Source organism: Tauraco erythrolophus, chromosome 1 (assembly GCF_009769465.1).
Source record: "Tauraco erythrolophus isolate bTauEry1 chromosome 1, bTauEry1.pri, whole genome shotgun sequence".
NCBI lineage: Eukaryota > Metazoa > Chordata > Aves > Musophagiformes > Musophagidae > Tauraco > Tauraco erythrolophus.
Genome location: NC_141465.1, coordinates 9,801,305 through 9,817,817, shown reverse-complemented (window position 1 = coordinate 9,817,817; position 16,513 = coordinate 9,801,305). Strand labels below are relative to the sequence as shown.

General features: G+C 40.9%; 1 protein-coding gene across 2 annotated transcripts; it reads right to left on the bottom strand.

The window, feature by feature from the left end:
- Window positions 1-695: 695 nt before the first annotated feature.
- Window positions 696-16,215, bottom strand: NXPE3 (neurexophilin and PC-esterase domain family member 3). Of its 2 annotated transcripts, XM_009990907.2 has the most exons (5): window positions 16,123-16,215; window positions 7,543-8,303; window positions 5,599-5,672; window positions 2,189-2,395; window positions 696-1,258 (listed from the first exon to the last, which is right to left on the bottom strand). In XM_009990907.2, the coding sequence occupies exons 1-5, from the start codon at window positions 16,213-16,215 to the stop codon at window positions 708-710; spliced, it is 1,686 nt and encodes a 561-aa protein (XP_009989209.2). In that variant the 3' UTR covers window positions 696-707. The 2 variants fall into 2 exon arrangements, with proteins under 2 accessions (XP_009989209.2, XP_086481356.1); XM_086625230.1 differs by lacking the exon at window positions 2,189-2,395.
- Window positions 16,216-16,513: the final 298 nt, after the last annotated feature.

Sequence of the window (16,513 nt, the reverse complement as noted above, 5' to 3'; positions counted from 1 at the left end):
GACAGTGTATCAAAGCTCAGAAGAGATTCAGTAGTTCAGGAAACCAAACTATAATACTGGCTATTTGCACTATTTAGCAGCCATCTGTAAACACCAAGGGTGCCTAACTAGTGTGCTCTATTAAATTTCAGCCAACTCTTGATGACTTAATACTACAGATACTTTGTGCTTCCTTGACTGATATTAGTGATTTTGGTACATTTCCTTCATATTTCTAACTAGGACATTGAAACAACAACTGGCACTGTGCTTCTCTGACATACAACTGGAGGGGATGCCCCTCAAACTCTGGAACATTGAGAGAAAGATCACTCCCAAAATCTTTCCCAGGTTTCACACATAGTTCTGAGCAGCAGGACTCTGGCAACAGAATCAGTGTCATACGGATTAAATTAAGCACACAGTGCAGACAACTAGTAAAGCTAATAACTCACATAATTTCTTATTGAATCCTGTCAATTTAATTGAAGGTGCTCTCTAATAATCTCAGATATGAATGCTAAGGTTGAAAGGAATCAACCTCATAAGAAGATATGGCCTGAGCAGTCAACTCCTCTTTACCACCCAGTTAAGGCCACCCTGCTTACACTGCGTGCAAGTCCAACAACCAGAGTTCTTCCATACCATCAAGCTTAATTCGGTGGCTCCAACAAAGAGCAACTTTACTTCAGCTATAGCAAAAGATGACACAGGGAAACCCACTCATGCTAAGTTTGCAGAGGGCACACGTAAGATAAAAATGTATCTATTTGATTCTTAACAATGACCTCTTTCGGGTGCAAGTTATGTGGCAAGTAATGAGCCAGAGACATCTCCCAAGCATCCACAAAGTGCACAGCAATTCCTGAGAACATTTTCCTCATGACAGAATCAAGCTGAAAGGAATACCAGTCACTGTTAAAGAGGCTCACTTCTGGCCCAAGCTCCTGAACATTAGCGGTTCTGATGATGATTAAAGTCTTGGGGCTGCGATCCAGCAGCTGAATAATTGATCTCCGAATGTTTCTCAGCCGCCGGATATACACTTCCACAGGGAAAGTGCTGAAGTGGGACCATATAGTTATGGCTATCACCGTGTTTCTCCCACCCACTATGCCATTCAGTTCGTTGGCAATGTAGCGCAGTTCACTGCTGAAGACTGTTGAAAAGCGAATGGGTGGCCCATGACAGCGGAACTTCAGTAGGATATTGTGCTTCAGGTCCACAGACATGAAAGGGCCCACATTCTTAGGACTCCCCAGGTTAAATTCCACTAGATCTGAAAATGCAAGAGCAAGCATTAGTGAAAGACGGCATAAGAGATTAAAACTATCAACAAGCTGCCAGGACCACAGGGCAAAAGTAGCAGTAGATAAGGAAATCTGAACATAATTCTAAGAACTCTAATATGAAACAGAAGATGAGCGTCATACACGTGCTAGCTGTGTATTTCAAAGTGGAATTTATGGGTGCTGAAAATTGCAAGACAGCACACTTCAACTTCACAAGGCTGTCAATGCCTTTTCCAAGTTTCCCAAACTATTTTCTTCTCTCTCTAGGAAAAAAACCCAAATTTTTCAGATAGAATCCTTCGGTCATTGGTGCCCTACGAATCCAGTGTTCATGGAAACCCTTCTGGCAACTTGAAGACTGCATCGAATTTAAAGATGACTTCAATGTGTAGGTAATAAGGAGTCTCAAAGTCTGTGTTCAACACAACTTTACCGCTTCAGGGGTAAGGAATATCTAATTGGCTACCAAATTTCTGTTATTTAAGTTAAAATAAGGCAAATACAAGAAAGGGTTCAAAACCAATCAACAGTAACAGAAGCCATTTGCTACTTAATTTCAAAACAACTTGTGTGACTGGGATGCTGCGAGGCCTTATGCAGGCACCCTAAGCAACTTCTGCTGTGCCCCTGGGTGGCCACCGTAACTCACAGCCACAGCAGTGGTCCTCATTGGTGAAACATTTTACAAGGACGACTTCGCAGGCACCTTGTGGCCCAGTTTCCAAGCCCTGCATGTTTCCAGTGTCTGCTCAAATATCTGACTACTGTCTTTCTGCCAGCACTTCTGATGATGGTTTGCCTATCCTCTTCCTTTGCTTGCCACTGTCATTCAGTAAAATCAACTATGTGCCTGAGATGTGTGAAATAAAGCTTTGCAAAAGTCTTTAGAACAAAATCAAATTAAAAAAAAAAATAACCTGGAACAAATGCTGTCAGATATTCAAACCACTGCCTTATTGTAGAGTCTCCAAACAAGTGGATTACTTTTCCTTGTAAGCACTTGGTTATATCATCTGACTTGTTAAAATGATGGATCCAGTGTGTTCTGGACCTCCACTGGTCTTCATAATAATAACCAGAAGGGGAAACTGTGGGATCTTCAGCTCTGTCCATATTGCTTGAATCTGGAAGAGAAGAATTCTTTGAAACTAACATGCAACAAAACCAGCCTCCATAACCTCCATGGACATACAGCCAGTGATGTATGAACGTCTTCCCTAGTTTAAAGGGAAAAAGTATGACGTACTGTCTAGATCATCACACTTCTGTAAGCCCAAGCATTACACCTCCTATTTCTACAGCAAAACCTGTGACTACTGACAGAGTTGGTTGAACAACTACAGTTTAATTTGGTTTAAATTAAATGGTATCTCTGATTATCGATAAAGTAAAAAATAGTCTCTGACTCCTCTCACACTTAGATAGAAACGCTCAACCGTGGATGCTTGCAAATGGTAGAGAGGAAGACAGGCAGAGAGACCAGCAGAGCACCATCTTCTCCCAGCCTGGATGGGACCCCAGAACCCCCAGGCGCCCCCGTCCCCGTGCCGTGCCAGCCCGCAGCCCTGGTGCCGCAGCGCACTGCTCCCCTCCAGCGGCCGTCGCTCCCGGGGCTCCGGCATGGCTCTGCGGGAGCGGCCTCTGCCCCTGCAGCACCCGACACACCCCAGGGCGACGGCCTGGCACCGCTCGGGAATAAAAACAATAAATAAAATAATAAAATAAAAATCTGTCTGTGGAAGAACACACACACCGAGACTCCGGCTCCAACCACGCATGCGAGAAGTCTGAATCATGAAGGACTCCAAAACTAGGAAATGCCAGAATTAAAGCTATGACCAAGAATTTTGTATGTGCCCTTTGAACATATGAATCATGAAAGTCTCTAATTCCATGGATTTCACATTTTTTCTCTGCTATCTACCCTCTTCCCCTTTTCCTGCCTGGGATCGGCGGCCCCCTGAGGTGTAATCAGCCCGCTCCCGGGAAGCTCTGTTCCGTCGGACGCTTATTGAACTTGCACAAGTTGGACGATAGGTTGCAAGCGAGGGCCAGAGACGACAGGAAGAGCAGCTGCAATCTCATGGTTACGTCAGTCAAACATTGCCCTATTTCTCTTACTATCCCGTGTGACACCAGTACATCGAACTTCCGAGAGGTCATTACAGGTTCCTCCTTTCCCACGTGCACAGTCAGACACCTAAACTGAACAAGCACGGAAACCCCAGCTGTGTGGAGCAGCCACATCCAGCTGTTGAAACACTCGTGCCCACCTTGGCAGGGATCAAACCTGTTAAGAACAGTCGCTGGCCTGTCCTAACTTGCAGCTGTTTGGGAAAGCACACATTGCCATGGCCAAAATCATGCCATTTGGGGACCATTCTAACTATGGAAAAGTGCAGGTGGTGGAATTCCAGGGCCCCGAAGCATCCTCTGGTAGACGCTTCATTATAACACAGCGCAGCCAATCGCTAAACACTCAAAAAAAAAAAAATCAGGTCATACACATCTTCAAACACTCCCTCCCAACAGGCATTTCTGGTCTCACTGTTTCTGTACCATATTCTCCGCGTCATTCATCAGCAGATGCTGACCTCCTCAGACCTCACAGGGACACTACTATGTTCATATAACACAGGGACTATAATCACGAGTACCACAGAAAAAGCCATTAGAAAATTTTATCTTTGGTGATCCTTTAAATCAGGCAACAGGGACAGTGAAGGAAGAGAAAAAAAAAAAAACAACAACTAGTAATGTTGGCTCATCCAATGTATATGAAACAAATTCCACAAAGAAAAGGAAAAAACCCTTCGTATGGTCATGCAATTAAAGACTAATTCATAACGTGAATTCGCAACTTCAGTTCTTTCCTTTCTTAAGTTTTGATGTAAAAACATGGCCATTTTTTACCTTTTAAATTGATTCTTAGACTACACATACATATTTAAAAATGGTACTAGAACAACCCTTTGGTGCCTCACACCAAACCTAACACCAGCATTTCAAATCTGTGTATAGTATCATACCAGCTTTTTCTCCAGAAGTCAGAAAGCCATTACTTTTAGATTTAATAGAAGAGTGTAAAAGCTCCAATCTGAATAGCTACAAACCAAGAATAGAAATAAAAGCTTGCATTTCAGAAAAATAGTTTTAAAAATCAGCTTCATCTACATTTACCCGAAAGGTATGTGCAAAAACAACAACAGCAGAACAATGAACTTAAGTATGCCATCAATCCTAACAAATCCACACATCCACGACCATTATACCAATGTATTATCTTTATTTATTCAGAGACTGTTCTCCTTAGAAGGAACTTCCCTAAGGAATACTGTGCTACTCCTATCAACCCTTTCTGACCCAGCATTGATCCGCAGGAAATGCGGGCAGGCTTTGATCATTTGTAACTCCTGAAAGAAGGGCGATAAAACGAAATTTCAAATTCACAGCAGTTTCTGCAAGGAAACAGATAAGATTTCAAAAAGCAACACAGCCATGTTATCTAAAGGATCTGGAGAAAGAAGGGAGGAAAGCACTGCTGGCCAAACAGCAGCACTCTATTTTTAGTGACCCGGAAAAGTAAAAGCAAGAAATGCTGTCGGTTGGTTTTGGTTAAGATGTTATTGCTCAGGTCAGGAACTCTACCTTTAAAATCTCCTAAAACTTATAAAAAAAAATTGAAAAGCTTTCAATTAAGCCATAAGTCTCTGTGCATCCCATTTCATGCAGGCTTTTTAGAGGCACAAAAAGTGTGCTCATGGATATGAATGAGATAAAACCTCCAAGTTTAACTTACTACAGACTGTCTCTTTGTTCTGTTTTTAGACAGAGTACAGAACAACTAGGTTGTGGTCCAGAACTGTAGGTTCTGACATCCTGGGGTAACACAAATGATATTAACACTTAAAAGCAAATTGTCAAAATCTGTTAGACAAAATTCCTAACAAAGAAAGAAATTAAGAAACCACCACATAGCTGGTTTTGCTAGAATAATTTGAGAGTCTGGTGAGAGTTACTGTAAGATATTTTACACCTCTGAGTAAATGACAGAAAAAAGACACTTTTGGCAAGAGAACAAACTTTTTTAAAAATTATTTTTGCTAAAAATCCCATTTATGTGTGTAATTTTAGACAGTTTTATTAGTAGTACTGAACCTATATTATGGTAGCATGCAAAAGCCTTCACCTTCTCAAAACGAATTTAGAAGTTCATTTCTATTCCATGCTACGAAAACAAACAAATCAATTATTACCTCATGCCTGTTGTTCTTTTTATAAATTTAATTATGGATTAAAAATAAGAATCTTATAAAGTTCACTTTACCTGTAAATGCCTTGGGCTTTACAATCACTGAATCAAGTCCGCTGGAGAGTATCGGCCTTTTGATATTCACATCGCTTGGACAACAACAACAAAAAATTGTAAAATTTACAGGTAGCATTAATATCATTTTTTTCTTAATCCACTTCAAATAAGTGCATACGACTCACACTGAGAATTTTTCACTTTAAGTTTACTCTACTTCCTATAGCTGAATTCATTCTGCTCTAATTTCCTCAAGACCACTGCCACTATTCTGAATCAGAATTCAAAATTTCATCGCACTAGGACACAAATCTTGTGGGCGTTTTTACTGGCACAAACCTAGATGAAGCCATCGAGCTATCAGAAGCCTGCAAGAAGCTTTGGGGGATTTACCACAAAAATGGGAAGCTCCCAGCTTGTGCTACGTGTACCACTGCCACGGGACAAACCACTGAAAGGGTCTGCTGATGCCACTTCTCCCAGCGTTGCCAGCTCTCTATAGGTGCTTACCACCTATACACACCTCTGATGAGATAGTTACATACCTCGGATGAGATAGTTACCACTTTCAGCTCCTGTAAACCCACAGCCCGCTCTGCAGTACGCAGCGGAGCCTGCGGCAGCCCAGCACCACCACCACCTGCAACTCTAGCCTCTAAACACCAAGAAACCTCAGAAGTATTTGTTTGTGGACATCAATGAATTCTAATCATTTTGCATAGGACACATCTCACTCGTACAGCTGTGACACGCAGAGATTCGGTACTAGGCTCTTATTCTGTCTTTTGTTGCTGTTTTAAGGACAATCCTTGTACAATGTTTTTCTCTATTTGAGAAAGAAATGATTTTGGAATTTCTATAAGCCATTTCAGTCAAGGATCTCAGAGCTGAACAAAACAAGCAAAAAAAATTCCCACTCCCATTTGGAAACATCACCAATCAGTATCAGCCATATTTTACAAATGAACTGCCCAAGACACAGGAACTCAAAAGATCCACTTACAAAATTGATAAAGAACAGCCAAAAAACAATTCCACTGATATTTACTTCTGATTTCTGGTCTTCAGTTACAAATATACACACACGCACATTCCTAATTAAACTATTTGGAGCTGTTACTCTATAATCTTTCCCAATTTAAGCCTCAAGTTCTGAAACGCTTTCCTTTAACAGCTTTTTGGTGAGCAAGGCAGTAGCCCACAACTCCAATTCTGACACTACGCAGCAGCTGACTTTGTCTAATTTCAGCTGAGGGCATATACAGAAGCGGTCCTATCACGCCTACCCATACACTAAGAGATGTATCTTATTAAAATGCTGAATGCAGATGACTGTGGAACTAATTCAGCTCGACACTATATAACATGCACAGATCATTTCCACTTGCACAGGTATCGCTCAGCAGTTTGTTGTGCCAGGTGTTTTCTTCCTAAGTGACTTAAAATTATTCCTAAGATTTGAAAATCACACTGAGCAACAAGGAACATGTTGCATTACACGTAAGATGACTTTTGGTGAGGATAAAAGCAATCGGTATTTTGTGTAAAAATAAGCCTAAAACCCAGACATTTTTTGGGTAGTTCAGACTTGGCCAAAAATACATCTCAAAGCATTGTTATTGCTATTTCAAGCGTAGGTGTGGAAACAGAAAATAAGGAAACAGTCCCCAAACTGCCACCAGGTTTAGACAGTATGCTCTTGGGAAATTTAGCAGGTGAACCAGGGTTGATTTCAAAGCACAAAGAGAGAACTACACTCCCAAGTTTCTTTAGTTTAAGATTACTGTGTTCTTGCACGGCTGAATAGAGGGAAGAGAATATTCACCAACTCACACCAAACACCTGCTCCTGCAGATACACACCTACCCCTAAGGCAATCTGTCACATTTCACCAATAACCTAGAGTTTGTCTTTAAAAAAAAATTAGTTAACTGAATATATGTAATTCAACAACACACGTACCTTTGGAAAAAGAGGCTTTCCTCGTGTGTCAGAAGACCTTTTTGATATCCACCCTTGGCATGGCTGATTCGGCTGGCACAGGACAGTTTTCGAGGCTTGTAACAGAACCACGGCTCACCCGTGTAGAGATCTGTGAAGTTACAGACCGGAAGATCTCCAGGCAAGCAAACATTGCACTCAGTAGTTTCTGAATACCTCCCAGACTTGAATGAGCTTTTGAAATAGACCCTGTCTGGCCTTTCTTCTCGTAAACGCAGGAGGACTTGGATAGCTTCACTCGGATGGACAAGTGACACAGAAACTTTGACCTCTCCTGGCCAGAGCAAGGTAAAAAAGACTTTGTAAAGGCCGTTATGGCAATCTACAACCCTTCCTATTGCTCCAGCTTTCAGCAGAGGAGAGTGAATTCGTGCCTGTAGATAGTCTCCACCATACCGCTTGGGTTTGCCTTGGTAATCCCTCATACGAACGAGCAGCTCTAGCTGATCACCCACCCTGAAGAACACACTGGGTTTCACAATCACGAAGTCACTACGTGCAGGATCAGTGCTTTGTACAAAGGCGATTTTGCCATCAGGGGGTTTTGGCCACTGTATTGCAGCAAGCAGCGATTCCTGTTCCGCTTGTTCTCTTTTGGACAAAGTCTGCTGCTTATAACCACAGTAAGGCCTCCTGGTAGTTCTGGTTGTCTGTGAGAGAGAATGCTGGACATTGTTTTCTGTTATCCAGTTTGATCCCGACACTGTGTCATCATCCAGGTGCTGGGGAGAGAAAAGATCACCTGAAACCGTGCTATTAAATGAAACACTGAATAACGGATGTGTTGTCAGGAAACGATCCCAAGAACTGGGCTTTGCTTACAGAGCTTTGAAGCTGACCAAATGAAGCAACTTTTCTAGAAGACACAAATCTATCACTTTGACCATGGGCTTTCTATGGAAACAGGTAGGCAACCTGTGATTACCCTGCTCTGGCAAAGAGGCTTTTATATAAATCAGGCCTAACATCTTCTGCGGCAGTATTTTGGCTACCGTGTACTCTGTAAACATCAGCAGCGTGAAAAAAATTACAAAAGGTCGTATGATTAAATGGTAAATTGTAACTCATGTTTAACCTTGTTACCGTAGTAACATTTTAGTCTTCCAGCACAACGAGGTCTAATAGCTGCCCAATATAAGGCAAGGAAACAGGGTTTCTCTGAAGCATTACACTGCAGATGAATCTGATGCACCCCCTGCACACGCCTTCTGGAGAAGTCTGGTGCATGTAGCAGCTGCGGTCATTTATCTGGTCACACTCACATCGCTTCTTATTATCTGAAATGTGGGTCTCTCTGTAATGTACAGATTGAAAGGAATGGAAGAAAAGAAAGGAATGCTTCGGGGCCAATGAAATCACGAACTGGCAGGCATGTAAAATAGCCTAGGACAAGCTAGGACTACGCAGGAAAAAAAATAATTATTTGTTTAAGGTTTTAAATTCTATATAAAGCTTCTTCTAGAGCCAAATGAAACACAACCAGAGCATCCCCTAATCCACACAAGAGTTTAAAAATCAAAATAGTTAAACACAATGCTAGACTAAGAGAGGAGGCTCCTGCTGTCACTTGGGATCAGCATCCAAAACTGCATTTTTATGCAAATGACTGCAGAGATACCATCTTCTTCATGACATGGCACAATGTTGCAGTTTGCATTAGAGAAATATACAAAATTAGCACAGTCAGATTCCAGAGCTTTCTGTGAGATTTCTAATCAGCAAATCCAAACTTACACCTCAAGTATGCACAAAATGAGAAGTTAATGAGTACTTAATTATCAGGTGTATATTGCAGAACTCATCCATACTCGTATTTCATAGAGAAGTAAAATACATCAAATCATTCTTCAAGCAAAGATTAAAATTATACAACGTACCATCGACATGGCATCAGAGAATATTCTAGTTTAGATTTGAGAGATTGCTAAAAAATTAAAACTAGGCTATTTGAAATTTTTAGAAAGATCATTGTACTTAATCAATATCCTACTGTTTTCCTTTCACTTCCTCCATAATTAACGACTCAGTAATGTACTAAAATTCCCAGCACTTGCATTGAAGTCTTATTTACTGTTATAAACCTTTCTTAGTTCATTGAAATATCACCTAGAGTACATGTATATAGTAAGTAGTTTCCCCCCTTACATTTTATTTGAATTTGCCACTATATTAAAGTCACTTGTACAACACAGAGATTCACTATATTTTTTTAGAAAAAAGGCAAACCTAACAAGCAATAGAAACGCACAGGCTTTTGAAGCCTGTTACACAGAAGCTGGTTTTGATCAGCTTAAGAGGAAGAGGATAATGAGCACACTAGGATGTAGGATGGATACACAGAATCTCCTCTGTTTGATATCCATGTTAACCACAAAATGTGAAATTGTAAATTGTTACATTTTAACTATAAAATGTAAATTGCCAGGTACCCATAGATACACAAAATTTTATTATTGCAATAGAAGCTTCTGCTTCTGTTTTAACATTTCCACCCAGGATTTAACAAATTTTCCCTGCAGGCCATCTGAGGTAATTCATAATTGTTTCTATTTTTCATCACAGCAGGCAAAAATGCAAACCTATCACTGCACCTTGTTTTTATTAATCCAGTAAATTTCAGGCAAAGCTGAGAATGAATCTCAGGCACAGTTCTACTTTAAATCTTGCCTACGTACATTCTTGAATTAAGCCAAGTTTCTATTTTTGGATACCTTCACAACTTCTTCCTTTCACTTGCTTATGCATATATATAAACCAGAAAATATTGCATGGAAATATTTTTAAAAGTTAGCTGTATAGTTTGATGCATTCAACATGCTGGCAACCATATCTCAGTCAGCAAAATATTCAAGCATTTTCCCAAGGAGAGGTGGAGAATACGCGTGTTTGATTAATTGTTGTGTTCAGTGTAAGCTCTCAAGAGAAAGTGTCTGTATTTCAGTGGGTTCTTCAATGGCTGGTACTTCAAGGGGTGGGAGCCATTGGGAAAAAAATCCTTCCAAATGAAGAAGAGAGATGGCTATCTAGGAAGGCCTTAAAAACAGACCTATGAGTATTTTTAACCTTTTATAAATTTCTTCAGGGTTTTTAACCCAGTCTTTCTGTCAGAGATGTAGATGATGTCGTTTACAGCATAGCTAGCCTTTCTGAAGTCCTTCCAAGGGCATACCTGTATCTTCCAACAGAAAAGGGTGCAGAGAACACCAAGCCAACAAACTCCGACCTTCAGAAAACAGAGCAGAGAACATAGTTCGATGTCTCTAAAGCAGCCTGTTACCCAACAATGAACGGGTTAAAACTTTTGTAAGCATTTCATGAAGGGTCTAGTAAGCTGTTTGCACATACCTAAGGAACATAACAAAACGACCATCCTTGAAGCTACCAGAAGTGATCAGCAGGGAGGCTCTTTATAAAGAACTGTCTGCCCTTGAAGGGAACATCCCAGAAAATGTATAAACTTTGTTCTCATGTTTTTCCGAGCCGTGAACACACGCAGCAGCGACTTGGGAAAAGGTAATTCCGGCCGGGGGAGATGGTGACCAGCGACTCACTCACGGACCACCTGCCCTAAACATGCCCCAGAGCCAAAAGAAAGGGGCGGAGGGAGAGAACTGAGCGTTGGAAGTAATTTACATGTAAAGCGAGAGAGAATTAACCCCTTGTTTAAGAGAATAACAATGAATGTGTAAAAACGTTATGAATATGCATGATTGGAGAGTATAACTAATTTTCTGTCCAGGGGCCAGGTGTGCGTGCCAGGAGGAGATACTCCCGTGCACGCGGCGCTGCAATGAAGAAGGCCGCTTGCCAACACTGCAAACTGTGTTAGAGAGTTTCTGTCTGGATTTTCGGTGACAAGTCTGCCTACGCAGCCTTTTTAGCAAAGCACCAGGTCAAAGCTCTTCACCTGTATGCAGCTGAAGTCCTGGAAAAGCATTGTCACTTCAATTCCAGCATCTCCAGGTTACGACCCATTAAGCAGAATAGATCATACCACAAATACTTCCTCAGTCACTCTTCAAGGGGAAAGAAAAAAAAAATCTCTATGAAGGTGAAACCAGAGCTTCTTCGACACCCTGAAGGACCATTCTTTTGGTAACATCCTTGTTGATCTTCACAGCTTTCTCCCAAGCCCAAACAGGACCATGTATTATTGCAGAATTACAAGCTTATGTGTAAAAGTAAACTACATCATGTACGCTCTTCACAGGAGAAAATATTACAGAGGTTCCATCTTCCAGTTAAGGTGGGGAAAGCTTCATACCGAAGATCTTTGGAATAGAAAAGCTTTCCAAACCATCTTCCTTTCTTAAGTGCTTCCCAGACTCCTCTCCAAGGCAGTGCTCAAGCTCTCCTATCCCTGTGGATACACATGGCTTGCCCTGAGGCAGATCCATAGCTTAGTCTGACTCCACTCCATTCCCTACCCTCTCTTTCACTGGCATTTCCAAATCTCTCTGGCTCCTCTATGTTAAGAGGTCATAGTGAGCCCATGCGGAACTGTGAGCTCTCTACTCTAGTTAGCAGCCAAAATAAAAATTCTTTAAGTAGGTCAGACAAAGAGCATTTCTCAAGAAACCTCTTCCTTTATCTTATGACACAGATTCTTTTAGCTTTTAACACAATCTCCACACTGAATAACACTTGCCCTGCTTTGCCTATGCCCATTTATATTCCATTCAAGGTGTCTTAATTTTGAATGCAGTTTCCGAGGTGGGGTTTTTGTTGGTTCATTTGCTGAGTTTGTTTGGGGCTTTTTTTTAATTGGGGGGAGTGGTGTTGGGTTTTCGTTCGGGCTTTTTTAATTATTTTTTTTCAATTTGCTGTGTTCTGAAGCTAACCAGAACCCAAATGGGATCGCAAAGTAATTTAATATATGTCTGCCAAGTAACACAGGCAGAACAGAATGGATTACATGTCTATTACGCACAAACAAATCCACAAGCTGTTCCTGGTGCATGAAAGATGTCATAAAAAGGAAAAAACGAAGCTGTATTTTCAGGAGAAGAAATTAAAGTTTCAGCTCAACTACTCAACTTTTAGCATTCTCACTGCCAACTAAGCAAAAATTAGATGTAACATACAGCCCCACCCAGGCAATCACGCTCTAGATATTCTAGAAGGGTCACAGGGAACTTGGTGCAAGGAACACTTCTCCTCAGTTACACGCAATAATGCTGGTGGCTGATAAAAAACATTGAGTATTTCAATTGCTGCTGGAAAGGCGGAACTCCGACTCAAAGCCCAGTACCTTCCACTAGCTGTAACTCTTAGCTTGACCTTGTACACTTAGAACACTTGCTGTAACCCTGCACAGGTCACTAACATTAGAGCAGGAAACATCCCTGGAGATCCCCAGGTGACAGACATGGAGGGGAGAGCAGTTCCAGTTTGCCCCAAAGAGAGTCTTTATTTATGCAGTGGACAATACTTGAAACTGAACAAATACCAATTACTGAAAGGTCAGTCATCTTATTTTCAGTAATTTTACACTCCAAGTACTTTATCCCTATTTGTTGCCTACGACAGGCATGAGATCAGTTCACTGTCTTTACTGTCTCACCACGCTGAGTGGGTGCTAAGTTACTCTAAATGTCAAAGCCAATCCTAAAAAGCCATCACCTGTCAGACAAATGTTCCAGCAACAACCTGAACAAGACGACACAGTTATCTTTTGTAGGCCCGCGCAATTTAGCGGCAAGAATAAAAAACTTACATAGTTGTTCTGCTCAGTTTCAGCTGTCTGATTCCACACACCATTCCTTCATCCTTCCAAGAAACTTCCACTTCTTTTCCAAGTGCTTTTAAACAAAAGACTGCTCACAACCAATTTTGAAGTGGTTCTGTCACTCTAAAGGCAATTGGTAGAAATCTACAAACTCTCCTGTATCCTAAAGGCATGATGTCACTCCTTGGCAACAACCTGACACTTTGTGGAAAAGTATTAAACATTTTATCTGTCTGGCTGTGTTTGCAAAAATAAAAAATAAAATAAAAATACAGGTTTTTTTCGGTACTATAATGTAGTAGTCAGCTGTGGACCTCAAGGAAGGAGTTACTCCATACTAAAAAGCAAATTAAACAATAAGCAGGCTATCAAATATTTTGTGGACAACTTGATTTTTTTTTTTTTTAAATATAAGGTAAGAAAAGGAAAATTCTGACATGAGTAGGACTGCTGAGACCGTATCATTGGTAGCTTAAAAATTCAAGATTCCAACATGAAAAAGTATAAAATCCTAAAGAGAAAAAGCAGGGGAGCTAGCCGAGGGCTAGTTGATAACTGCCTTAGCTCTTTAGCCAGCTAGATTAGATGATTTGGGGATGAGAAGTGTGTCTGATGTATTTACAAACACATTTTCAACAGTAACCAACAATAAGCCCTCCTTCCAGAGCCTGAATTTGGTTACATATATTCTGTGAAAGCTTTCTAAAACTTTTTCTGGCTCTGATCTCTGACTGAAAAGAATCGGCATAGATACCTATACTAGATTGCCTGGAAAGCTATCTAGTCTCAGAGACAAATACCAGAGCAGGTCCATTCAGAAAAGTCAAGACAATAAAAGGCATTAGAGTTGCATGTTACTGCATAAAGATTTACCAGCAACACAATACTTAACTGAGTTTGGAATATCAGACACGTAAAGGTCAACAAAGCCATGGAGATACTTATAATGAATAGTGGCAAGAAAAAGCACAGAGTGAACACCGATCCTGCATTCTTCGTTTCACTCTTGAAGCTCTGCTAGAGCCCTCTTCTCTAAGAAAAGTAATTTTAAAAAAAGAAAGAAAATAGTCTAAGATTCAAAATACTGAAACTGTTCTTCATGCAATGTTCTAGGCAAAAAAAAAAAAAAACACAGAAAGAGACAACAAAAGAAAAGCTAACTTCTGTGTTACACAAAAAAGATCATGCTAACTCAAATCAAAGGCCCATCAAAGAAAGTATTTTGATTTCCAGTGGTTTCCAACAGCAGGTGTATAGGAAAAGAATATAGGCCCAACATGTTGTGAGACTTCCTCCTGAAGATTTAATCCAGTTTCTAGCGCTTTACGGCTTAGAGATTTCTTCAACACTAAGGTTGACATCTTTAAGATTTAGTATCCCCTAATGGATTAATCTTCTATTAATTCATCCAGATATTTGAATATATGCTTTTATCAGCTACACAGTCTTACCGCAAGGACTTCTGCAGCTTTGCTGCAATCCATAAAAAACCATTCCTGCTTCCTTTGAATTTGGCATCTGCAGTTTTATTTAATGTCTCCACTAGTACTGGAATAGGTAACAAACATTCATTCTTTAGTTATTGATCCTATGCTACTTGTGATTTTAAACCTCTCAAACATCTTTCTTGCCTTTATCTGAACCTCTTTCAATTCAACTACATCTTTTTTGGGAGTGAGAGGGGATTTTACAGCCTCTCTTTTCATCATTTCATTTGGGCATCACTAGCCAGGAGAAAAAAAGACTCTGCAAGCAGGATACACACAACTTAAAAGCATAAAGCAATTATCGGTTGGCTAACATGCATAAAAGATGTCTAGAATTTAACGAGGTATTAGGCTAAGCATTATTATGCTCTCCCACCAAATGCCACACTGGATAGTCTGGCCAGGCAGGTGGCCAACAGGCAGGGTCAGCCTCCAAGGCTCCCTGGAACAGATGTTCAGTCATTTTATCTGTCTTTACTTTAGTCTGAGGTTACTGACTAATGCAGTTTGAAAGCACCTCTGCACTAAAGCGGTAAGTAAAATAAAGAAATATGCAAGTCAGACACAGCAGAGGGGAAAAAGGAAAAGGCAAAGAAAAGTTGCATCAGTACAGGCTAGCTAACAGCTCTGCAGAAAAAGACTTAGGGAATTCTGGTGGACCATGCATCAACAGCACAGCGTTGTGGCAATGAATTCCAAAGAGCATAACCAGCCGATTGAGCTAAGTGATAATCTCCCCCAACTTGACCTTGGGGAAGCCATATCTAGAACACTGTGTCTGGTTTTTGGACACCCCATAACAGATTCAAATCAGAGAGACCAGCTAAGAACCCCTGAGATGATTAGTGATTAGGGGACTGGAGCGCATGACCGAAAGGAGACACTAAGGGAACTAAGTCTGCAGAAGACAGAGAGGGGATCTAACTGCAGTCTTTCTCTACCTAAACTCGAGGTTTAGGAGGAGCTGGAGTCAGAAGTACATGCTAAAAGGACAAGAGGCAACTTCCACCTGCATATAAGAAAAACATTCTTCCCTATGAGAGGGGTGCAGCACCGCAACAGGCTGCCCAGGCAGATTGTGAAAACCTGACCATCCTTGAAGACTGTCAAAACTCAACTCAATGGTATGCTGCACAATCCAAGCTAATTTCAAAGTTAACCCTTTGAGGAGGGTGCCGGATTAAACACCTCCAGACATCCCTTCCAGTCTGAACTGTCTGTGATTCCAAGTTGTAGCTAAATGCTGTCAGTCACAATTCTAACCTCACACTCAAAGAGGAATAATGTTGCTCAAGGCATCTTGAAGAAGAAACAAGCCCCACTTACCTCTAACTGAAAAAAATTATGGACCAGCACCACAATAGCCAGGACTGCCATAAGCAGGCAGAATATTTGCAATCTGAACGAGTCACGCCACATTGTCCATTCATGTCTTTCCCTTCCATGTTAGGCGCTGCCATGACTTCCATTCCCCACAAACATGAACATCGTTTCGCCTCAGTAGTCCACAAGAGAATTCAGTTGACTTCCTCTTCATTCCTGCAAGTGTATTTACAAAAATTACATTAAGCTCCCAAAATATTGTCAGAAGTAAAGTTGAGTTTAATCCTGAAAGCACATAAGCTTCTCACGGCAGCAACTGGTGCAATAGAACCATTAGGACGAGACCGATTTTTGTGGCATTAATCTGAACAGTAGTACCTATTATGTTACTTAA